Source organism: Salvia hispanica, chromosome 3 (assembly GCF_029641045.1).
Source record: "Salvia hispanica isolate PSC_SH4W2 chromosome 3, Shi_PSC_v1, whole genome shotgun sequence".
NCBI lineage: Eukaryota > Viridiplantae > Streptophyta > Magnoliopsida > Lamiales > Lamiaceae > Salvia > Salvia hispanica.
Window position 1 is genome coordinate 11,585,710 of NC_142694.1, and position 22,568 is coordinate 11,608,277.

A 22,568-nucleotide genomic window follows, 5' to 3' on the forward strand; every position below is an offset into this window, starting at 1 on the left:
CAATGAAGAGCATTAGACTTCTGTCTCAAGAAAAAATGATTCCATGTAACAATTATAATGATTCTGTTTAGTTACATTAGTTATTTCAATTTCTGATTATCATTTCGTGGAGTAAAAAATCAATGGTCCTGACATGATTCCCCGTTGTGTGTTCAGCCAATCATAATTGCAAAAGGAAGAGAAAAATAAGGAGAGAAAATATTGGCATACCGTGTAGCAAAAAGGTCTTTACCACTAAATTTTTTTTCCATTTCGTTGGCAAAGTTGAGATTTGCTACAACGTAAAGCCTAACGCAAATTGTCGAAAATAGTTGGTGGGAATAATTTATAGTGAAGAGTTCAGTACATGAGAAACACAGCAATAAATCAAAAATCACATGGAGCCACCAACTCTACTATGGAACCATTAAAAATTGTTACTATAATACACAATTCTTCAAAGCACAGAAATTAGTTTGCAAATGACAATAAATTAAAACCTCAGTTGCCTTACAAGCAAAAGCTGAGTTAATACCTGATTCATTGGCTCCTCAACAGGAGGCAAAACAGCAGTAAGGACTCCAAACGAGACGAACAGCATTCGTAGCATGCTAATGTATAAATGAACCCTAGTGTCGAGAAGCAGCAGTCCTACTGATATGAAAGGATCTTTAATATCCAATGCTTTCCATAAAACAGAATGCAGAATTAACTTCATCTGCATAATTTGAAAATATCGATCTTCAAAATTCTCATGACAGAGCACAATGTGCAGTTAGCAACTTACCCATTTATCCCGACGATTGACATTCTTGAGCAGCACTTTCCTAGGCATGCGATTCCCACTTGGTAGCCTGAGAAACAATACGCTTTGGAGGTGTAAGAGAAAAGAGTAACCAAAATGAGAAGTTTCGACATTCATAACACCAAACACCATAGATTTGATTTGATTTCATATCGTAGGGCATGGATCCCGTATAATTGAGTTTGTTCATCACCTTCCTCAGAGGCTCCTACCCTCCTTATAGTTAACCAAGAAACTAGAATGATGAGTGTAAATCTACATGCCCTGTATTCGCTGGCGCTATGTGCTTTGACAGGATATTTAGCTCATACTGAAATAGAAATATTCTAATACTATAACTAAGCTGCTGTTACTAATGGGACAGCTTTGACGTATTTGAAAACCGAGCAAAGTCATCAGTGTCGTTAATGATAAAAAAAATGGAACTGTGTACATAAAAATGGAATCTTCAGAAGCAGGATCAATTATTTATGGGGATCTTTTGATATGAAGCCATAAATTCTTATGATTATAAAGGAAAGATGCTACAATGGACAAGGAACAATTGTGACCAAAACTAAACTTCACCGTAACATTAACCCAAATCAAATAAAGGCTGCAAATTATTACTCCCTCCATCCCTGAAGAGTATGCAATATTTCCTTTTTCGTCCGTCCTCAAAGAGTATGAACATTCCAATTTTGGAAACTCTCCTCTCTCTAATGAGGTGGGACCCATTCTCCACTAACAATACTTAAAAAACTTCCTCTATCTATCTCTCTCTTGCTTTACCAATAATGAATTGAAACTCGTGTCGAACCCAAAGTTCATACTCTTTGGGGATGGAGGGAGTATTATTATTATTATTTTTATTAATTAACTTTTTATGAACTCTTGGAGGGATTCTTCCCCTTAGCACTATATGAATTCTTGCTAGCTTGAGCCCCTCCTCGAATCTGCTAGTGGATGAAGCTTAATTTACTAAATTTGGTCTTTCTTTCATTGGCATTGAACCTAACCAGAGGTTTTATTTGACTTCCAGAATTCTAACATAAAACAAAGCACAATCACGAAGCAAATATCTCCTTAATTAAATAGCAATTCAGTATAGTAGTAACTTTTAGCATCATGAATTCATGAGTCAACATAAAGATTAGTAAACAAACAGAGGAACTCCCATTTGTGTTTGATCAGACTCAGATCCCTAGATGAGGGTCCCAATGATCATTTCATAAGCACCTAATTAGAATAAAACAAACGTAGGCACAGTATAGACAGTTATGACGTATGTTGCCTAATTTCTAGTTGAAAATTAAAAGACGACGCCAAAAGACTGAGGACTAGGATTGAGGAAGTAATGACTCTACCTCATGTGACGCAGATGTTCCTGCAATGAACAAAGCAGGAGCAAGATTTTCATTTAGCCACAAACAGCAAACATATACTTTCTTTTACTTATGGGTTCTTCTTGCAACAGAACCACATCCCGCGCCTTCCCCAACAGCTCCTCCAGATTATTCACACCAAAGCTTATATAATCCAGTTGTTTTTTGTATCTTTGTTGGTATAAGGACTCGAAAGAACCAAGTAATATCCGGCAAGAGTAGCTCACCATGATCTCTTGAAGCTCATACTTAAATTTGTTCAGGCTTTTGTCAACAATTTGAGATTGACCAACAACCTCAAGAAAAGAACTTTCTCCTTCTTGCCTACCATCATTTCCTCCTCCCCCAGCTGTTTCGTCACCTGAGAACTCATCCGAGGAGCCACTTCCAGCTGTTGCATCAACGTTGTCTTCCCGAGATTCTTTTTCTTTTTTCTCCCTCCTAGACAATATTACAGGATTACCAGCTGCTCCAGATTTAGAGTTATGGAGGCAGACGAACTTTTTTTGGCCTTTTCCCTGGATAGCAATCATATCACCCATCTTCTTAAGAAGGTTTGCAAGCTTAACTGCCCCATCTTCAGAAACAAACAGAGGCTTCCCGTAATATTTTTGGTATTCTGCCGGAAGTCGGGTCAGAGGCAAATTTCCATCTGCCAATTCAAGCAACCTTACCAGTTGGCCCTTTAAATCGTTTAGATCTCTGGGCTGCACCCAAGTTGTGTCGTTTTGTTTGCATGGGACACGGTTTCCTGATGAAACTTCATACAGAATAGATGGAAAGCTAAGAGATTGCGAAATCATAGGATCTGAGGGCATTGCAATTGGATTACTTTTATGCTCAGATGTAGACTGTGATACCAAAGATAAATCTCTTGTGCTGCAATAGCCTCTTGAGACCCCCCTATAAACTATCGACTCCTCTTCATTCTCAACATCCACATTATTGTTAATATGACATCCCACCAAGAACCCTGCAATATCCCCTGCACCTCCACGAGATGGAATCATTGCTTTAGCCGGGGGCATAAAACCTTCCCCACGAGCAATACTAGGCCAGTCCCATACAAACCTACCTGCATTGCAAAGGGCAGATGACACCCCCACTCGAGAAGGAATAGCAAGAATTATGGTATATCCTCGCTGACCAAGAATATGGAGAGCAGGAGCAAAATCAACATCTCCTGAGATCAGCATGATGGATGAAGGTGGGGGATTATCAAGAGCAAAAAGGAACATGTCGATCAATATTGCCTTGTCGGCTGCATCCTTACGTCCATTGGGGACATCTATGAGCTTCACACCAGTTCTCTGGCATCCTTCTCTTAGTCGTCTGGGGAAAGCATTAAAATCCCCGTATGCAGAAAGCATTGTTACAGCTCCATCGATTACAGGATGAAACCGCAGAGCCATCCTAATGTTACCAGCCACATCTTCAGATCGCACATCACTTGGCACGGGGCAGTTCTCCATGTCCCAAAGAATAGCAACAGGACCCTGGGAGGAGCTCCAACTTTGATGCAACAGAGGTTGATAACGGTTTCCATTTGAGCTTTCCAATTGCCTTGCATGTCCTGAGCATTCCGATGGCAACAGCAATGTAGATGCATTTGAGCTCGACATCACAGACTTAAATGGATAAACTACTTCTACCTTCCTGGTGACAAGGATAGACCATAAATCTCCATTGATTTATTAAGTGGAATAATTTGCAGAATTGAGTATAACAACACAAAAAAGGGTACTTAGACTTAACATATAGTCATATACCCGACATTGATTCACCACAAGCACTCACTCGCCACGCACTAGCCCTTTTATTAACTTTCAGAGCCTACTATCAAATCTTGATTCACATTGGCAAAAAAATGAAGTGTCAAATTCATTCTATTCCAAATTCTTTTCTTGATCAGAAGAATTCAAATTGCATAACTTTGCATAGAAAATAATGACAGAATATAACTGAAGAGAAACCCTTATTATTATTCGAAGATACCCAATTAAAAACTACACCCTGTAAAAGTCTAGTACAAGCCAGAACAATTACTACTACTATAAACAAGACGGATTAAGATTGGCTACACATTACTATATAGGGAGTACAAGATAAATTTAGATTAGCAAGATCCCTTTAAGTACTGCATCAGAGGATACTATAAAATTGGCTCCAATAAATACTGCATCAAAGGATACTATGGAAAACGAACATTGAATGGATGCACAAAACAGATTGCATAAAATTAGCATAAGAGCTTCAGCTCCAGAAGGTAAATAAGTATTAGAATGAAATTTCAGACAAGTGCATGATGAAGATGCAGATGCAGATATCTCTACACCTAATTAAATAGCCACCGATTATTGAATCTACATGAAGAAATATTAATCATATTCTTGCCTAACGAATAAAAACCAATTCAAGATCCAATTTTTTCCCCTAAACCCATCCAAAACGAACAATAAATTACTCGCCTGAAATATTGTTATACCAAAATAATTCAGAAAAGAAAAGCGAGGATCTAAAGAGTAAAACGAGTTGGATTATATCGCAGTTATATCGAGATCAATTTGGATGCAAACATAGATTTGTATTGAAATTGCATTTCCCCGGGTGGAGGAGGAGGCTGACCTCAACTTTCTAGGCTCTCGAATTTCGCCTAATTTGCAACTTCAGAAATAAAATGATTACTAAGTCAGCTATTTAAATGCGTATAAATAACATTGCCCGCCGACATACTGTATATTCAAGAATCTAAAAATAGGTGATAATGAAATTAAAAGAATTTCGTTTTAAGAAAAACCCATCGGAATTTTCTCACCAATTTCTTCAGCTCCTCTTAAAAAGGGCCCTTTTTTCTCAGTTGGCATTAGATTTCAAGTAATTTTGCAGTGGTTTGTCTTTGAGTTTCTGGGGTTTTCTATTAAATAATTGCTGATTGTGTATGTAATTGGATATTAATAAAATATATGCTAATAAACTTTTATTTATCAATTTTAGATTTTTAATATCAATATGAAATATAATTAAAAAAAAAAAAAAAAGCGTTGTGGGCCCAAAATCCGCACAACTCAACGAATAAACCCCCCCAAAACCCATGTCCTCTTCCAACTCGCCCATATTAGCATTTAGTATAACCGAACTTAGAATATCCAAGAAACATAATCAAGGGAACAAATCAAGAAGAGTTCATGTAACTTACCCATGGCCATACCTACGACGAAATTGGAAGTTAGAATAATCTAACAATCCTAGTGTAATAAATTAATCGCGAAAAATTTGAAGTCAATTCAGTCTTGACCAAATTTGATCCTCGCACCTTAAGAGTTTAATACATTAATTCAACAAAATATTTCATGAAATTTCCATAAATAAGTACAAATAGTTTCATTCACAACTCATTTTAATACTACTCTCATTGTTCATAATTTAAAATCCCACTTATACGAGTTTTAAGAAACATGAAGAGAAGCGGTTGAAAAAATTAGTGTACTATAAGTCGGAATTTTATATACTATTGATTTTATGATAGAATGTAAGTGTTGTTAGAAATAATGGGATAAAATTCCCAAGCCGTTACAGACGGTACTCTAACTATTACAATCGAAGGAAGATAATAACAATAAATGGAATGAAAATTACAACGGAAATAAAATAAAACAAACCAACAATAAGTCGAGTTGAGGGAAGCCCTCTTTCCGCAAGACAAATTACGCCCCGGCTAGTGCTCACGGAATGACGTATTGCCCCCAAAGATAAAACGACTTCCTCCTAGCGTGTAGAAGTACCTCAAACCCGCTAGGCACCGGCGAACTTGATGGAGTTCCGAGAATCGAGCTATGATGCACACTATGATGTAGAGCTTGAGAGAGGATGTAATGCTTTTGTTGGTGTATCTTCCCTCTTCCAAACTCCACCTATTTATCGGATAGGGAAGGCCACCTCAAAGGTCTTAGCATTAAAGGACATCATAAACCAAATGGAGGTTACAAGAACATGAAAGGCCAAAGGACTTAGCCACATGAAAGGCCAAAAGCCTCTTATTTATCACACGTTTTCAACAAGTGTAACGAGTTAGTGGAAAATGGAATCCATTAACAAAAATGAAAATTACTACTAAATATGAACATTATTTTGTAGGAGCAAAATGACAAATGTTAATATTATATGTCAACATTTTGTGCACACACGGTATAAAATGTTTTGACATTATTGGTACAAAATATTTTATTAACATTCTAAAAATTCATAGTATAAAAAATTCATCATTATTTTTATTATACATTTTATACATCAAAGATTGACATTGTCTAAATAAAATTAATAAAATATATATAAATACGATATTTTTATATCAATATGAAATAGAGTGAACTATAGAAATGGTTCCTGCACTATATATTTATCTCGTCCATAGTCCCTGGACTTTAAAAATATTGTCAGTAGTACATGGACTAAGGATTTATTTTGAAATTGGTCATTTTAGCTATTTTTTTTTTTTTTTTCTGAAAATGCCCTTTTGAACATTCGGCAATTTCGCCTTTTCACATTTTAACTGTTTTAATATGGTATTATTTCAATGATATACTAAATCTGATATTATTTCAAAATTATCTTCTTCTTTACTTTGTCATCCTTCACTTTGTTTTTTTATTCAATATTAGATTTAATTTTATAAAATTAAATTTAAAATTAAAATTTTTAAATAACAATAAATTGTTTTTAATTAAAATTATTAATTTATGTATATATTATTTTAAAAAATTTTAATTTATATATTCTTTCTCATCTCATCGCTATATATATAGAAATAAAACTATGCAGCCAATTCAAACAACTCTTTTATAATAAATACATAAAGTAATAATTTTAATTAAAAATAATTTATTGATATTTAAAAATCCAAATTTTAAATTTAATTTTATAAAATTAAATCTAATATTAAAATAAATAACAAAGTGAAGGATGGCAAACGGAAGAAGAAGATGATTTGAAATAATATTAGATTTAATGCATCATTAAAATAATGTAATATTGACCAAATTCGAAATAAACCCTTAGTCAAAAGATTACTAGCGATATTTTTAAAGTCAAGAGACTATGACGAGATAAACGCACACTCGGGGAGCAATTTTTAATAAGAAAGCGAGGTGGGCCCAAAATCCTGACAACTCAACCTACCGAATAAAACCCCCAAAACCCGTGTCCTCTTCCAACTCGCCCAATTCAATTTTAACGAACCCAACCAATTATTGCTCCACGGCGGCGCAATCTCCATGGCGCAACCGCGCCGAGCCCCCTCCCCCCTCTACAAGCAGAACTCGTGGTCGCCGGACATCATCCGTGACGAGGCCTGGACCAGCCGCCGGAAGAATCACAGGCTCCACCGTGGCCGCAGCTGCACCGAAGACGACCTCGAGGAGCTCCGCGCCTGCTTCGAATTAGGTTTCGGCTTCGATTCAGCCGATTTGGATCCCAAGCTTTCGTCTACTTTTCCTGCGCTCGAGCTGTACCGCGCTGTCAACCGGAACTACTCCAACAGCTTGTCGCGAACTTCATCGGCGACGTTTTCCGATTCCGATTCGGCCGCCGATTTCATTGTTGCTCCAGGTATGGTTCAACTTCAATTAATTACCTGCTTTTGCAATTTGCGAGTTACGGAATTGGGAATAGGGTTTGGGGATGCAATTGAACTGAAGTTGTGTTGTTTTTGATTGAAAAAACAGGTGATGAGCCGGAGACTGTGAAGGCAAGGCTGCGGCAATGGGCGCAGGTGGTGGCGTGTTCGTTGCGCCATTCTTCACCAATTCTTTGCGATTCAGATTGCTGTTTAGGGAAGAAGGAGAGTTGTGAAGAAATAAATTAATCAATTTTTTTTTAATTTTTAGACTTTACAATTTACTAGGAATACATGTTTTTGAACAAAAGAATTTTTTACCTCAACTCTTGCAATATAAAAGGATTTTAATATGAGTATTTAAATTGGTATAAATTTTTTTATCATTATTTTGTGATTTCTATGCTATATATATAGATAAATGGTCCAAACAACTATGATAGAATTGAAATACGAAACTGCTTTATAATCTATGCAAATATTATATGATTATATAAAATTAATTTTTTTGTACTAATATGAAATATCATTGAAGTTTTATGTATTAATCATGTAATTATCTCGAATTTTGATCTACCATACTTATTGAGAGAACTTACATTCTAATTCATTATTTAAGGAGCATTTGTTTCATATTGATATAAAATATTTGACAATTTGTATAGATAAGTATCCATCTTGTTTATGATTAATAAATAAGTTAGGGAGTTTCCACGGCTTTTAAAAACTACTCCTACTAAACGGAGAAACATTGGGAATGTTGTAACTCATGAAATTTTACAGATTAAATGGAGTATTCTAGTTGACGTAATACCACTTCATTTAAACGATGGCGTCGTTTTATTTATGTAATATTTCTTCTATTTCAAGCTTATTTTAGTCAATGTTTTGGTTACAGATTTAAAAAATTGTATCCGTAACTGTATAGTAGATTAAGTGGAAAGAAATTAAAGAACAAACAAAGTAAGTATAAAACAGATTTATGTTTTATTTTTATGTCATAAAGAAAAATAATTTAAATACTATGGGACATCTAAAATGAAACTCAACATGCGGAACGTATGAGGGTAGTTTTGCACTTAATTTTGCAAGTATTGAATTTTGATCTCTATTATATTTGCACTTTCTATGATTCTTTTTCGTCTACCTCGTTTAAGAACCATTAGCTTATTACTTATTCAATAAGCAAATAATATAGGTGCAGTTCTCCCTAAACAAATCACAAATTTCCTTATGGTACATTTATTGCCATTATTAGTTAATATGTTGTACATATTTTAATCCAAATATATCATTATTAGAAAGTGTTAATGGTGTGTTCTCTGATAGTATGAAAATTTCCACAATAAAAATACAACCAAATAGAACGCATCCTAATTGGATTATCTAAGACAGACGAACACATTTAATTCACATTCAATTGTGATTTTCCAACACCCTCTCATAAACAAAACAATTATTTTTGAAAATTCAAACTGACCATTTTCTAAACAAAAAAAAAAAAAAAATGTAATCTGATTTTGCCAACCGGTTTAGCAAAACATTGAATTCAAATTTTAACCTGGCCGCCGTGACAACATTACAAATTAGACTTAGTATTAATTATTTTGGTGTTAGGTTCGTTCTAACTTTCAAAGTCTCAAATGGTCAATAAATTCTTGACCTCTTGTATTAGTCCAATTGACCTACTTTTTAATTTTATTTGTTTGTTTTACATTATATTATATGAAATATAATAAGCTTATTTAATGTTATCTTGATCTGGTTATTCACGGTTGGTTTTTAATAAATAAATTGAACGTTGATCATTATAATCGAGTTATGAATGGTGGCTATTTGCCGTATGAGGAAGAAAACTGGATGTTGTTTATTTATGGTGGTTTATATTTTATTTACTCAACGTATTTACGAATTGAATATGAGAAGTTTATTGATTACATATGAGATAAGACCAATAAATTCAATGTAATGTTTTTTTCTACAACGTTCGAGCAAATTAATGTAGGGCCGTTGGCTTGTTTGATTGATAAATAGGGAACTACTGAACACATAAAATATAAGGAATAAATAGGGAATTGGTTTTTCTTTTGTTGCATCGCATGTGTTGTGTTTCTCTGCCAAATTAAACATGTTCGTTGTCGTGGAAGTGTATATTAAGTGTAATTCAATACTATTTCTTATTAATTTTATCGAATGTAATTTTATCTATTCAATCAAAACCTTTGAAATTAGTAGTACTCCCTAACATATACTATTATCAAATGACTTTTAATAGATTCGTTTTCTAGAAAATTAAATATAAGTTCTGAAAGATTAGTACATGATTGATACTACGTTCTAAAAATTAAGATAAGCTTCAAATCTTTAGAGATAATTAATGAAATTATATACAACCTTAATGTATATAATTTTTTTTATTAATGATTGAATTCATGACAATCTTTCGAAATTTATCAATTAGATCACAGCTTTTAGTAATTATATTCACTATATCTTAATATCTTTAATTTATAAAATTTATTCATTTGCTACCTTTAAAATAAAATATTAGGTATATAATATTATAGTATATACACAAAATAATAATAGGTCATACACGATCATGTCATGATTGCACGAACCCTTGAAATGAAATTATGAGGGTAAAAAGTATTGATATGAAATCAATAGATATATCTCATTAAAAATAAAAATAATATCATTTTAAATTTTTTCATCTTTATTACTTTATTTTCTGATATTCGTGTAGCAATACAAAATGAAATTTTGTACGGTACCAAATAAAAAATCTATTTTAGTTACTTTGTATATTAAGATATTATTTCATTTATACTCGGCTGACTGGGGGCCGTAATTAGTTTTCTCAAAACAGTGTTTAATATATATTTTAATTCATTATTTATAATTTTAAAATTGAAAACGAATCCACACTCCATTATAAGAGCATCCGCAATGGTCGGCTAGCGACCGGCTAGCCGATTCGTCGCGCTAGCCGATCGGCTAGCCGAACCATGCATTGTAACCGGCGAGGACGAAATTGGCGTGGGCTGGCCGATCGCTCGTCGCTGGCCGAAGCGCTGGCCGATCGGCTAGCCGCCATTGTGGCGGCCCGATCGGCCAGCGCTATTTTTTAATTTTTTTTTTTAATTTTTTTTTATTACCCCGTTCGGCTAGCGGCAAATTATAACGGATTCAAGGCATACTAACATTTTTTTATGTATTTTTTTAATAAATTAGTGAGGAGTAGAGTGGGGCGGTGGCTCGTGTGTGGAAGCCCGGATTTTTTATTATTATGCAATTTTTTTTATTTTTAGTTAATGTACATTTTTTTAAAAATAAAATTAATTAATTTTCCCGTATATGTCTCGTAAATTTAATTCGGTAATTTAATCGTGATTTTAATTCCGTAAATGTAGTATATTTTGAATTATTTTTATTACGACTGGCCTATGGCTAGCCTATGGCTGACCTAAATCTGATGTGACAGGTGGATTTTTTAGTGTTACTGACATGGCAGGGGAGAGAATGGCTAGCCTATTGCTGGCCTATTGCTGGCCTATGTACCAACGGATAACTACCGCGAATTATAAGGCTACACGGTTTGGATAAGCCTAACCGTGATTGCGTATTGGAAAACTTTGCTCAAAATTTGGTGAAGGATTTGATGTCCTAACAAACACGTCTTATTATCTAAATCATATGAATCGATACTGATACTAAATCCAAGTCTCAATATCAACGCCTTTCAAAATATAGATATTTTATTTTGTGTATGAATATGATATCACGTCCCAATGTAACTTTTTTTTATTGCACAATTCAAATTCCATACTTTTTGGTCAAATAAATCCATGCAATATATGATGTACGGATAATAAATTTCACTATAAATATTTTAATTCATTAAATGCTGGTTATATTTAAAATTGACTAAATACAGTACAGCTAAATTACTTAAAAATATGACCTACCATGAAATACACAAAAATAAGGGCAAAAATAAGTCACAAAGTTTAGGAAAGTTTGATTTTTTCCATTAACTATAAAAATTGTGCCTAAAGTCATGAACTTGACCGGATCATGCAAATTTCCCAAACTACTCGACTCGGCAGTATATTTCCATTAAAAACTTATCCCACGTGATCTGCCGAAGGCATGACTTGGCAAAATTACTGGCTTAACCCTAAATTCAGGTAATATAACCTCTTTTTGGCTGATTTCGAAAGCGAAACCCTAATTCAATCGACGGAAAACGTAATCGACAAGATTGAAATCGTCGATGTGTAAAGAAGATTCAATAAAAAAAAGCATAAAACGACATCATTTTGTGCACAGTCAGAAACTTTGCCAAGTCACGCCTCCGGTATGCCACGCGAGATAAGTTTTTAACGGAAATATGTCGTCAGGTCGGATAGTTTGGGAAATTTGCACGATCCGACAAAGTTCGTGACTTTAGGCGCAACTTTTATAGTTTGTGGAAAAAACCAAACTTTCTCCAAAGTTCATGACTCTTTAGGCAATTTTTCCAAAAAAAATAAAGATAAGTAATTGAACCACTATCTAGTTGTAAAAAAATAAAATACGGATGGATAATTTTGTCGGAAGAAAATATCAAATGAATTTAAAAAAAAGAATTAAAGCCTTATCATATATCAGCACACGCCTCCAAATGGGCGTGTATCCGACGCGGCGTAAATAAATATCTGGCTGACAACTGCTGAAGATCTTTAAATCTGACGTGGCAGCATTCCTCCTTTTAAGCATAGGTGTCACCATGGTAACTGCACTTTCTCGCTCACCGCTTCTTTCTCTTCTCTCTTCAACGATTACAAATACAAGCGGAAACTGTATCCGCCGCCATCGCTGGATATTTGTTGTGCTAATGACTTGAAGTCAGATCTGCGAAGATATTTCGTAGCATCAATTGCGTATATTCCTTCTCGATTTTTCCCTCTCCAGATTTGTCTTTCTTCTTCCGCATTTTTTTTTCGTTATTGTGATTTTCTATCAAGTAGTACTTGTGAGAAAATGTATAGGATTATTCTCTGGTGAAGTTTATGTTGAATTGTTAAGTATGTGTAGTTCCATTTTGAAGTAGGTTTTCTGAGTTTGTTTTAGATTTTTTATGTGAATATGTGATTGTGTGTTATAGATGTGACAAACAACTCTATCTCTGCAATTCTGCTAACGTATATTTTCTCCTTTTTTGGGACATGGACTATATATTGATGATGAACAATTGACAGACGCATTAAGCCTAGATATTTGGGTGCTGATGGATATTTGGGGTTACAAGTGCGACATAATCCTAATCTTATTAGATATCTGTACAAAATATGATATGATATGGGTAGCTATAAGATATCCTAGATATTTCTGTGTTCTTGTGATTTGAGTATATCGTCCAACAATGTATGGCTTCATAGTCACAGCTGGTTTGAAATGCTCCTTCTTCCTGCAGCACAATGTGGACTGATGAGAAGCACAACATATACCTTGAACATTTGGAAGTCTCATTTGTTAAACAGCTGCACCAGTCAATCAGTTTGCTTGACAAGTGTTCAGATCAGGACGAGGGAGAAAGAAGCATTTCACAAATACATCAAATAAACGATGCGCAGGTTGAGACTCGAGGCATCATTTACCCCCAGTATTTCATTTTGTCAAACTCTCTTGATGGAACATATATGTAATTCTCCCGCCTGACTAACTGTTGATGATACTTGTGTGTTGTGCAGCCTCATGGTTGTTGCAAAAAGATCAAGTGCAATAGGGGTTGTCTTCTTTCCAATGTTTTAGCTGATTCTGTTGGTCATATTGAGAGCCAGCGGTTGTATCGTAATAAGCGCATCGGGATGAAGCGTCCTGCTCGTACGCCACAGCCTCATGGATCGGATACTTGTTCTTCACATCAAAATTCTGCCAGTACCAAATACTGTGACTCCAAAAGAGGTGATTTAAATACATTCTTGAATGAGACTGGCCAGTTCTATCGTGATATGGTTTGTTGTTTGGTATCTAATGCATACAATATCCTTCAGAAAAAGATCCCAGTTAATCTGTTGCTGAGTCCATTGCAAACCATGCTCTAAAATGTATCACTTTCTATTGTGCTGACTAATGAGTTATTGGATTCTTGCAGAGGGTACAGGCCAGAATTTTGTTGATGAACAACATGAATCAAACTCAAATACCGCAAAAAGAACAAAGGCTTTCTCACCACCGGATTAGTCAAGATTGAGTTACAGGGCACTTGTATTCCCAGTTTCATGTACAGAAGTAACTCTTCTATATCTTCTTGATCCAGGCAGCAAGCACATCAACTATAGAGAAATGTCTCAAACAGATGACAGCTCTAGTGTTGTAGGTTAATTATATCGCGTCGTGAACTGAGGAACCCTTTGAGATCTTCATCAACTATAGAGAAACAGATGACAGCTCCAGGTTTGTTTAAAAGTTCTCCGTGATAATATATCTTGTACTCCTATTTGTTTATAAGATTATTGGATGAGTTTGGATGTAAAAGTAAGACTATATTCTGATTCTAGCTAGTTGTGAAGTAGTAGTACTACGTGGTACTAGTTCAAGAATATGTATAATATGGAGTATATCTGGAGGCAAGAAACCATTTTATATTTTTGTATTCTTCATAAATATTAAATATTAAATATTCCGCCCCCACATATCACAAATTACACTACTAAAATAGTATTATCCTTTTTATTCTTCCAAAAAAATCTATCCTAAGATATCTTTTTGGATGATTGAGAGTTCAAGCATCAAGGGTCCACTATTTCAAGTCAGATAAGTATGGAGCAAACAAATACAATATCTGGATATTTGTACTTATTTTACAATTAAATACTCTATGATTTTACTTTTTATATAGCTTTTTATAGAACTTTGTATACTGCTCCATCTAATCATAAAAAATAGTCATATTTGTGGATTGCATGACTATTAATCCTTAAAGGTAGTGATAAAATATAAACTCATATATTATACAAACTCAAAAATTTTCAACATAGCGTCAACACAATGTCAACAGTGTAAAATTTTAAGATTTTAATGTCAACACAGTATTAATCGTTGATATTGTGTTGACATTTTTTATTGCTATTATTTTATCATGTGTAGATATTTTCTAACTGTCCAGATCATAGTTTAAAGTTTTTACCATATTTAGAGTTTTTGCATTTGATCACCTTCCTAATGTGTAATTGGTAAAAAAAAGATAGAATAAGAAAAAATTTGTTAAATATGGAAAATTAATCAAATGAAAAGGGGATTATTTCGTTGACGGAGTATATAACCTTAATATACGAGTTACTACTATCAATTACACATTCAAGCATTTGATTATTATAATTATACAGTCAATTACACATTCAATTTGAAATTAGATTCTTAAAGAATTTTTGTAAGCATGATAAATTTCATGAACACCTAATACAAACTTGGCCAATTTGATTTTAGATTTTTAGAGAATTTTGTAATCATGATAAATTCCATGAACCCCTAATACAACGATAGAGTACAAATTTAAACAATTTGAATTTAAATTAATGGATTTTGTAACCATGATAGTAAATTTTATGAACTCTTAATGCAAACTTAGAACAATTTCATTTTTTATTTTTTAAAGAATTTTTGTAACCATGATAAGTTTCATGATTCCATAATAGTACTACTACAAACTATTGATGTTATTAAAGAACAAAAATGATGTTCATCTTTAGAGCTGCCATTTGTTTTCTACATTTAATTAACTACTAGGATTATATAACCATTGACTAATTAAACCAAATAAGGAAAAATGAAATTATTTAATTAGAAATTTAGATCCGAAGCAGATCGTGTTTTGGAAGCAGCAGAATCAAAAAGAGTGAAATAATTGAAGGAAGCGCCCAAGAAATTCCTCAGCCTTCCCTATTTAGTTTTTACTGCTGCATCCCTCAATCCTCTCTTCTCCCTATATTTTCTCTCTTCTTCCTCATACCTCGCGTTTCAATTGGCCCAGATTTCCCACCGCCTGCCAAATTGCATTCGCCTTTTCTTCAGCTACCGCTTCAATTGATCGTCTACATTCAACATTTCAATCTCGCGTTTCTCCATCGGTTCATGCCTCATTGCTTCCCAATTCTCTGATGGAATCGTTCTGGACGGCCAATGGCGTCCCCGACGTTTCTCATTTTGCCGTCGCTTTCTGCTTCGTCTTCGTCTTCTTCGCCGCAAGGGCTTTCCTCGACAGATTCATTTTTCGCGTAAGTTAATTTTCCAATTTTTGGCTGTGAATTGATTTGGAGAATGTGTAATTAATTGTGGATGTATGCTGAGAATCTATCATTGTGGTTTTACTTGCTTGATCGATAAATCTTACGATTCGTTGCATAATTCCTCTTCTTTCATTTTATTTTTCCTGCAGACCGAGCTGGTGGAATATAATATTATTAGACTTACTTTGCTATATTCACTACGATTTGAACAATTCTGATGTAAATTAAGTTTTGAATCTCTTGATTCCAAGTTTTTGGCCATGAAATGGCTGAAACTTACTGACTGTTGTACAATTCCGAGATTAGGTTTCTTGACCGTAGAGGAGAATTAAAATATTCCAGAGATTTATTTGAAGTTATTTTTTATACTATGTGAATATGATAGGACTGAATGTGGAATGAGTCAATCTTCACAAATTTGGTATCTACTTTTTCCATCCTATTAACATTTTGTGACTTAGAAATAAACTCTGGTTAATCTTATAGAAAATAGGTATATTTGTAGAAAGAGAAGACACAAGATCATGGTTCAACATTAGCCTTATTTATGTCATGATTTTCCTTTCTCACTAAGTGATCCATGTATTTCAGAGACTGGCAGTGAGGTTGGTGACCAGAGGTACTGGTCAGTCGAAATGGAGTAAGGAGACGAGCACAAAGATCGCCAAATGTGCGGAGTCCATGTGGAAGTTTGCGTACTATGGTACTGTTGAGTTTTGTGTTTTGGCAGCTAATTACCAGGAACCATGGTTTACAGATGTGAAAGAATACTTTACAGGCTGGCCTGATCAAGAACTTAAGTAAGTCCGATCTTCACAATTATTCTCTTTAACTACTGTGATTGAATTTTCATGATAAATCCATAAAATATTGCTGGAGTCTAGGTATAGAGCGCCTTAACAATTGATTTGATGTTATTAGGGGCAAATATGGGTTCAGGGTTTCCAAAATATGTGTAAACCTCCGATGAAGTGTAGTCTGTTGCAATTTGTATGCTGCACCTTCTCATATGAAGAGTTCTGAAAACTGGTCCCTGTACTAATCAAGCAACTTGAAATGCTTCAGTTTTCTTGTTACTGCTGGCAAGCTTGCCTGCCTTTCTGATGAAACAGTTATTCCCCTGTAACACCACATCTCAAATTGTTAAAGATGCTGCCAAGGCAGTATCCTATTTGATTTTTCATGAAGCTCTTTCACGTATTGTTTGCATTATGTTTTGCTTCTATATTCTCTCTATGTGGAACATGGCTGTTTAAAACCCCACGATATTACATGTCTTGAAATGCCTTATGATGTGCATAAAGTAGCCTTTGTTAATGTTTCAGGCTTTCTGTGAAACTTATCTATATGTGCCAGTGTGGATTCTACCTCTATAGCATTGCTGCCCTCCTTACCTGGGAAACTCGAAGGAAGGATTTCTCTGTCATGATGTCACATCATATCGTGACCGTCATCCTAATTTCTTATTCATACATGACAAGGTACTTTTTTCACTTTGTTTATGTAATTTTTGGTCAATTACATTGCACAGAGAACAATTTTATAAAGTACATAGAGGAAGTTCATGAACTACTGCTATCCTTAGTAGGCCAAAGAAAATTTTGTACTCTTATCTGATTTTGGATTGTCTGAATGCAGATCTGTAATTTTTTTTATAAAGATCAGCAAGTGCTACACTTAGCTAGTCAATTTACAAATTAGCTAGAAAAATTGCCAGGATGGTGTGTGATCCTTTCTGCTCTTTCCATGTATGGCTTTTCTTATGTATTGCCTTGTTAATCCTAATATGCACGTATAGTTGAGATGTTTGGTAATGTTTTTGCATGAACAATCTTGAGTTTTCTTAAGCTTGTCCTGAAGTTCAATTTTTACACATTTGAGTACTTAAAAGTCATAAAAAGTGTGACATATAGTCAAAGGTTTATGATAACTTTAATTCTAAACTCTACTATTCTCTCTGGTAAATTAGTGGCTGTATGATTCATTTGTTTGAATGAACGTGCTTAATTGCCACATATACTAGTTTCCATCTAAATCCTAAACGCTTGGAAAATTTTGTTGCCAAATTGAGGTGAGCAATTTACACCCATGTTTCCTTGTTAACAATGAAAGATGGAATTCTCTTACAAACTCTAAAAGCCTATCCATGCCATCTCAATGATGAGTTAATTATAAATGCATGCATGAGAAAACACACACACACACACGCACAATTGATAAAGAGTAACTTATTAATGGACTGTTTCTATTTACTATGTGTAGGTTCTTCCAGATAGGAATTGTAATTCTTGCATTGCATGATGCAAGCGATGTATTCCTTGAAGGTGCTAAAATTTTTAAATACTCAGGAAAAGAGCTAGGAGCTAGTGCATTTTTTGGTTTGTTTGCCATATCATGGCTCGCGCTAAGGCTTATATACTTCCCATTTTGGGTCATCAGGTCATCGAGGTGGGTTTTTAAATGATTTTAGCTCGAATTATCTTAATGTTGGATTGTTATATTCCAACTAATCCTTTTCTGGTTACTGTTCCCATAGCTACTATTTGTGTCAAGTCCTGAACCTGTCACAGACGTCCCATGCAATAATGTACTATATCTTCAACACAATGTTAATCACTCTGCTGGTTTTCCACATTTACTGGTGGTTCCTCATATGTTCAATGATAACAAAACAACTAAACAATAGTGGAAAGGTTGGGGAAGACATACGATCAGGTGAGTCTTTTGATTCTAGAGATACGCATAACCATTTATTATTCCTATGAAGTGTTTGAATGCACGTTTAATCCTACATGCTATTTGAAATGCTTCGACAACTGTGCTTAAAATATGGCAAGAAATTCGATTTTGAAATTCTGCCTTCAGTTTGGATTAGTGATAGGTGCTCATTCATCAACTACGCCTTTCTCCATAAAAAACCAAATAATATTTCAGTGAGTTTTGTGTTGCTACTAATACTTGCATATGTATGTATGTATGTATGTACAGACAGCGAAGATGATGATTGATGGCTAGGTTAGGTTGGAGATGACCCCGCTTGTGAAAATATGGATTGTTCGATGAAGGTTTGTTCAGCAGAACTTTCGTGACTCGTATTCTCCATTGTTGTAGTAGACTAGTAGGGTTAGATAGGGGATTCTTGCATTTAAAGAGAAGGAAAAAACTTGGTAGAATTTTCTTGTGTGGTATTGTGAATTTAATTCCAGGCAAGTGAATGTATTGTTTTGGGACTAGTGCGACTATGGTTACAAAAGTTGTTGTAAATACTTCCTATGCTATTACTCCATTAGACATGTAACTAACACTATTTCGAGAGAATAATAAACTACCATATCATTAGGAATTTGTTTTTCACACCAAAATATAAATTACATTTCTTGTCATCTTGTTACATTATGTTGATACAAAAACTGTATTTGAAAAAAATTCATTAAATAGAGAATTGATATATTCGCGCCAGGTAGGGGTCGAACCTACGACTTTCTGCTTAGGAAACAGACGCTCTATCCACTGAGCTACAGGCGCTTCTTGTTATCTTGGAGGCTATTCAATGCCTTAATTTCATATTTATGGTTGATGAACCAATATCAAGATCATTCTTAAATTAAATGGTTTGTTCTCTGCTCTTTTAGAGATTAATTGATTGTTTTGATTAAGTATAGATTATTATAATTATGAAATTAAAAATCTTGAATTACATTCAAGAAGGGGCCTGTAGCTAATGTCGTCGGTTCGTCTCCTATTTGGCGCGATCAATATTTTTTAATTTAAATTTTACTTATTTCCGTACAATATTCACAAGTTGTAAAATCATTTTTCTCATGTTTTTATTTCTTGTATCACAACTCAATCAAGTTGCAATATTCGTTCTTAAATTTTTTAAAACAGAATATTAGTATGGCTGTGCGGTGTTCTTGTTTGTTTCCCTCTGTCATCTTACATAACCAAATTTTAATTGAACCAAAACTAGTAGTACTACTATTAAATACCATGAATCTTAAAAAAGAAAAAAATAAATTTCTATGTTTTGGTGAGCTTTTGCAACTAAAAACTCATGTTATTCGATTTAAAACTTTCAACTAAAGTATCCAATTTTAAGAATACAAAATTCTCACTTTTCAAGCAATAATTGGACAAAGCCCGTGATATGATTTATCGGCAATGAAGGTATAAAATACAAAAGGAACTAGTATTAAAAAATTAAACTGTGTCCAAAAGGATTACTAGAACAAAAGAAGACAACATACAAATAGGAGTTTAAAAACAATGCTTGTTACCTGATGGGAAACCAAAACAGACACAAAACCTAAGTTCACTCCACTTTTTATTCACGAATTCTTGTCCATTTCTTGCATCGTAATTTCACTAGAGATAATATATTGCACACTCTACAATTACAGTGTGACTCTAATTCTAATCTTTATAGAATCCTTTTCACTTATTTATCTACAGAACAAGACAAAGGAAAAAACAAGATTTTTATTTTATTGTTAGTCAAGATTCAATACTAAAGTTAAATCAACTTCACATGTGAAAATCTCATGCACACATGATTTAAGGTGAAGTCTAATGTGCCATAAAGTAATTGTTTGAGTCATAAAGTATAATAATTTTGTCTAGAGAATTTTAGTGGAGTATGAGAATTATCATAGATAAATATTTGTTGATTATACAATCAAAGTTTTGTTTGCAGAGAAAAAAATGCCTAGGTTTATAATGTGCAATAGTTTCAGTTGAAGCAAGACCAAAGATGAACTCAATTTAAATAACCCCATGTTGATAAAATTGCCTGTGTTAAATTGTTACATAGGACCTCTACAGATGTCCAAAGGTTGCACTAATTGATGTAGTTTATATGTATAAAAAAATACTACTACTATGGTTATTATGTATTATAACCAATCTTTAAATTTCACATGGGGAAGGGAATGACCTCATTGCTCTCACCATTGAAAAAAAGTTTAATATTTCTGATTTACCATGTACACTTAATTTAAGAATAAGACAAAATATGAATGAATTATTGTGATTCATTGAACATATGTAATCAGGTTTGGATTCCTCCATTCAAAACAAAAATTTTACCATAGTATTTTGCATATAAATAGATCTGAATTTAGTTTCTTGACAAAAAAGAGTATACAGCTGTTGAAATGAGCAAATTAAAATATGACACAAGCTGGATTTTAACAGAATCATTTGACTAAACTGACTGGTAATTAATGATATTTGATACTTGGTTTTAAGAAATTTCCTAGAAGTAGCTCATGGCTTTTGGATCTTACTCTTTAATGAAGACAGCTTAAGTCCAGTTCAACAACCACAAAAAAATCTAGGTGAGATACACATAAAATTATTTTAAGCATGAGAGATGAATTAAGACTTATTTGATTGTTTTATTTAGTTTATCTTTAGCTTAATCCAACTGTTTCCTCCAAGATTAAGATGCTCTTATAACCCTTTCACCACATTACTATGCCAGCTTTTACTAGTGAGAAAGCAAACAAAAATACTTAAAATTTGTCATGCTACATGATTTAATATTTGATATACACAGATCTATGATATCATTATTATATGCTCATCACATTTCTTCTCTTCATCAGCATAAAGGGTCACATCCACATTTTTCAACTGCTCAAAAAATTTGAAATAGTCCTATATAAAGAGGGCTCTAACACATTGCATGGCAACTCCAACAATAAAGCAAACAAGATTTGAGTTTTGATCTTGCTTCTATTCTACAATGGCATGCTTGAACATGTCGAGCAACGATCAAGCCTTGTACAGCACGAATGCAGGGCCAAGAATCTCGTTTTCAAGTGATTTTCTTGAGCCGGTGAAGCTGGAGAAGAGCTACAGAGAGGCCCCTGTGTCCTCGGATTTTGAGTTCTCTGTCCGGAACTACTCTATGATCTCAGCAGACGAAGTTTTCTTGGATGGCAAAATGCTGCCATCGAGGGAGAGCTTCACGAAGGCGAAAACCCTCAGAGACGAGCTCCTTTCTAGTGACGATGGCTGTGACTGTGAGGATGTTTCGTCTCGGAGGGCAAAGGGCACGAGCCGATGGAGGGAGAGGTTTGGACTGAAGAGAACACACAAGAGTTTGGGAAGTATAGATGAGATGAAGGCCTCAGAGATGGGTGTTTTTAGCAAGAAGAAATGATCATGTATTTTGTAAAAATAGTCTGATTTTTGTTGTAAATTGTGCTGATTTGTTAGTTTTGGATGTTGCTGATTGATGACATTAGAAATTTGACGTAGATTTTGTTCTCCTTTTCTGTTATCTAACATATGGAGTCTTCTATTTCCAAGAGTCACTGTAATCTCAACAAGAAGAATAAAATACGAGACTGAAACACAAGACAAGGGCTTAAATATTCTTGTAATGGTATAAGCAAAACGTACATACAATAGGCTAAAGCGGAATACAAACCAACTAAAGAATATAAGATATACTTAATCGATCGTAGATCAACCAACTTTGATTACAAGGAGGAGTTTCTCAAGAGGCGAAATGATGTGCATTGTAT

General features: G+C 34.1%; 5 protein-coding genes and 1 non-coding gene across 12 annotated transcripts; 4 read left to right on the forward strand and 2 right to left on the reverse strand.

Moving 5' to 3' along the window:
* Positions 1-298: 298 nt before the first annotated feature.
* Positions 299-5,063, reverse strand: LOC125214946 (uncharacterized). Of its 4 annotated transcripts, none has more exons than XM_048116188.2 (4): positions 4,964-5,063; positions 2,131-3,804; positions 767-833; positions 299-697 (listed from the first exon to the last, which is right to left on the reverse strand). In XM_048116188.2, exon 2 carries the CDS (start codon positions 3,768-3,770, stop codon positions 2,184-2,186), a length of 1,587 nt encoding a protein of 528 aa, XP_047972145.1. In that variant the 5' UTR covers positions 3,771-3,804; positions 4,964-5,063; the 3' UTR covers positions 299-697; positions 767-833; positions 2,131-2,183. The 4 variants fall into 4 exon arrangements, with proteins under 4 accessions (XP_047972145.1, XP_047972148.1, XP_047972146.1 ...); XM_048116191.2 differs by lacking the exon at positions 4,964-5,063 and adding an exon at positions 4,774-4,957 and having other exon boundaries at positions 299-633; XM_048116189.2 differs by lacking the exon at positions 4,964-5,063 and adding an exon at positions 4,774-4,957 and having other exon boundaries at positions 299-691.
* A 2,281-nt stretch (positions 5,064-7,344) lies between these two features.
* On the forward strand, positions 7,345-8,124 carry LOC125216375 (uncharacterized). The gene is made up of 2 exons (XM_048118066.2): positions 7,345-7,752; positions 7,869-8,124. Exons 1-2 carry the CDS (start codon positions 7,419-7,421, stop codon positions 8,006-8,008), a joined length of 474 nt encoding a protein of 157 aa, XP_047974023.1. The 5' UTR covers positions 7,345-7,418; the 3' UTR covers positions 8,009-8,124.
* Positions 8,125-12,537: 4,413 nt separating this feature from the next.
* LOC125211482 (uncharacterized) lies at positions 12,538-14,442 on the forward strand. Of its 4 annotated transcripts, none has more exons than XM_089067648.1 (5): positions 12,538-12,687; positions 13,221-13,380; positions 13,498-13,711; positions 13,902-14,030; positions 14,113-14,442. In XM_089067648.1, exons 2-4 carry the CDS (start codon positions 13,225-13,227, stop codon positions 13,988-13,990), a joined length of 459 nt encoding a protein of 152 aa, XP_088923774.1. In that variant the 5' UTR covers positions 12,538-12,687; positions 13,221-13,224; the 3' UTR covers positions 13,991-14,030; positions 14,113-14,442. The 4 variants fall into 4 exon arrangements, with proteins under 4 accessions (XP_088923774.1, XP_088923775.1, XP_088923772.1 ...); XM_089067649.1 differs by having other exon boundaries at positions 14,127-14,442; XM_089067646.1 differs by having other exon boundaries at positions 12,539-12,687; positions 13,902-14,038.
* Positions 14,443-15,619: 1,177 nt separating this feature from the next.
* Positions 15,620-19,378, forward strand: LOH2 (LAG1 homolog 2). The gene is made up of 6 exons (XM_048117953.2): positions 15,620-16,023; positions 16,627-16,835; positions 17,361-17,516; positions 18,298-18,483; positions 18,572-18,750; positions 19,024-19,378. The coding sequence occupies exons 1-6, from the start codon at positions 15,907-15,909 to the stop codon at positions 19,041-19,043; spliced, it is 867 nt and encodes a 288-aa protein (XP_047973910.1). The 5' UTR covers positions 15,620-15,906; the 3' UTR covers positions 19,044-19,378.
* A 109-nt stretch (positions 19,379-19,487) lies between these two features.
* On the reverse strand, positions 19,488-19,560 carry TRNAR-CCU (transfer RNA arginine (anticodon CCU)). The gene has a single exon. It is a non-coding gene; the product is annotated as a tRNA-Arg (tRNA).
* Positions 19,561-21,544: 1,984 nt separating this feature from the next.
* Positions 21,545-22,325, forward strand: LOC125217120 (uncharacterized). Its single transcript, XM_048118946.2, has one exon. The coding sequence runs from the start codon at positions 21,782-21,784 to the stop codon at positions 22,199-22,201; it is 420 nt and encodes a 139-aa protein (XP_047974903.1). The 5' UTR covers positions 21,545-21,781; the 3' UTR covers positions 22,202-22,325.
* Positions 22,326-22,568: the final 243 nt, after the last annotated feature.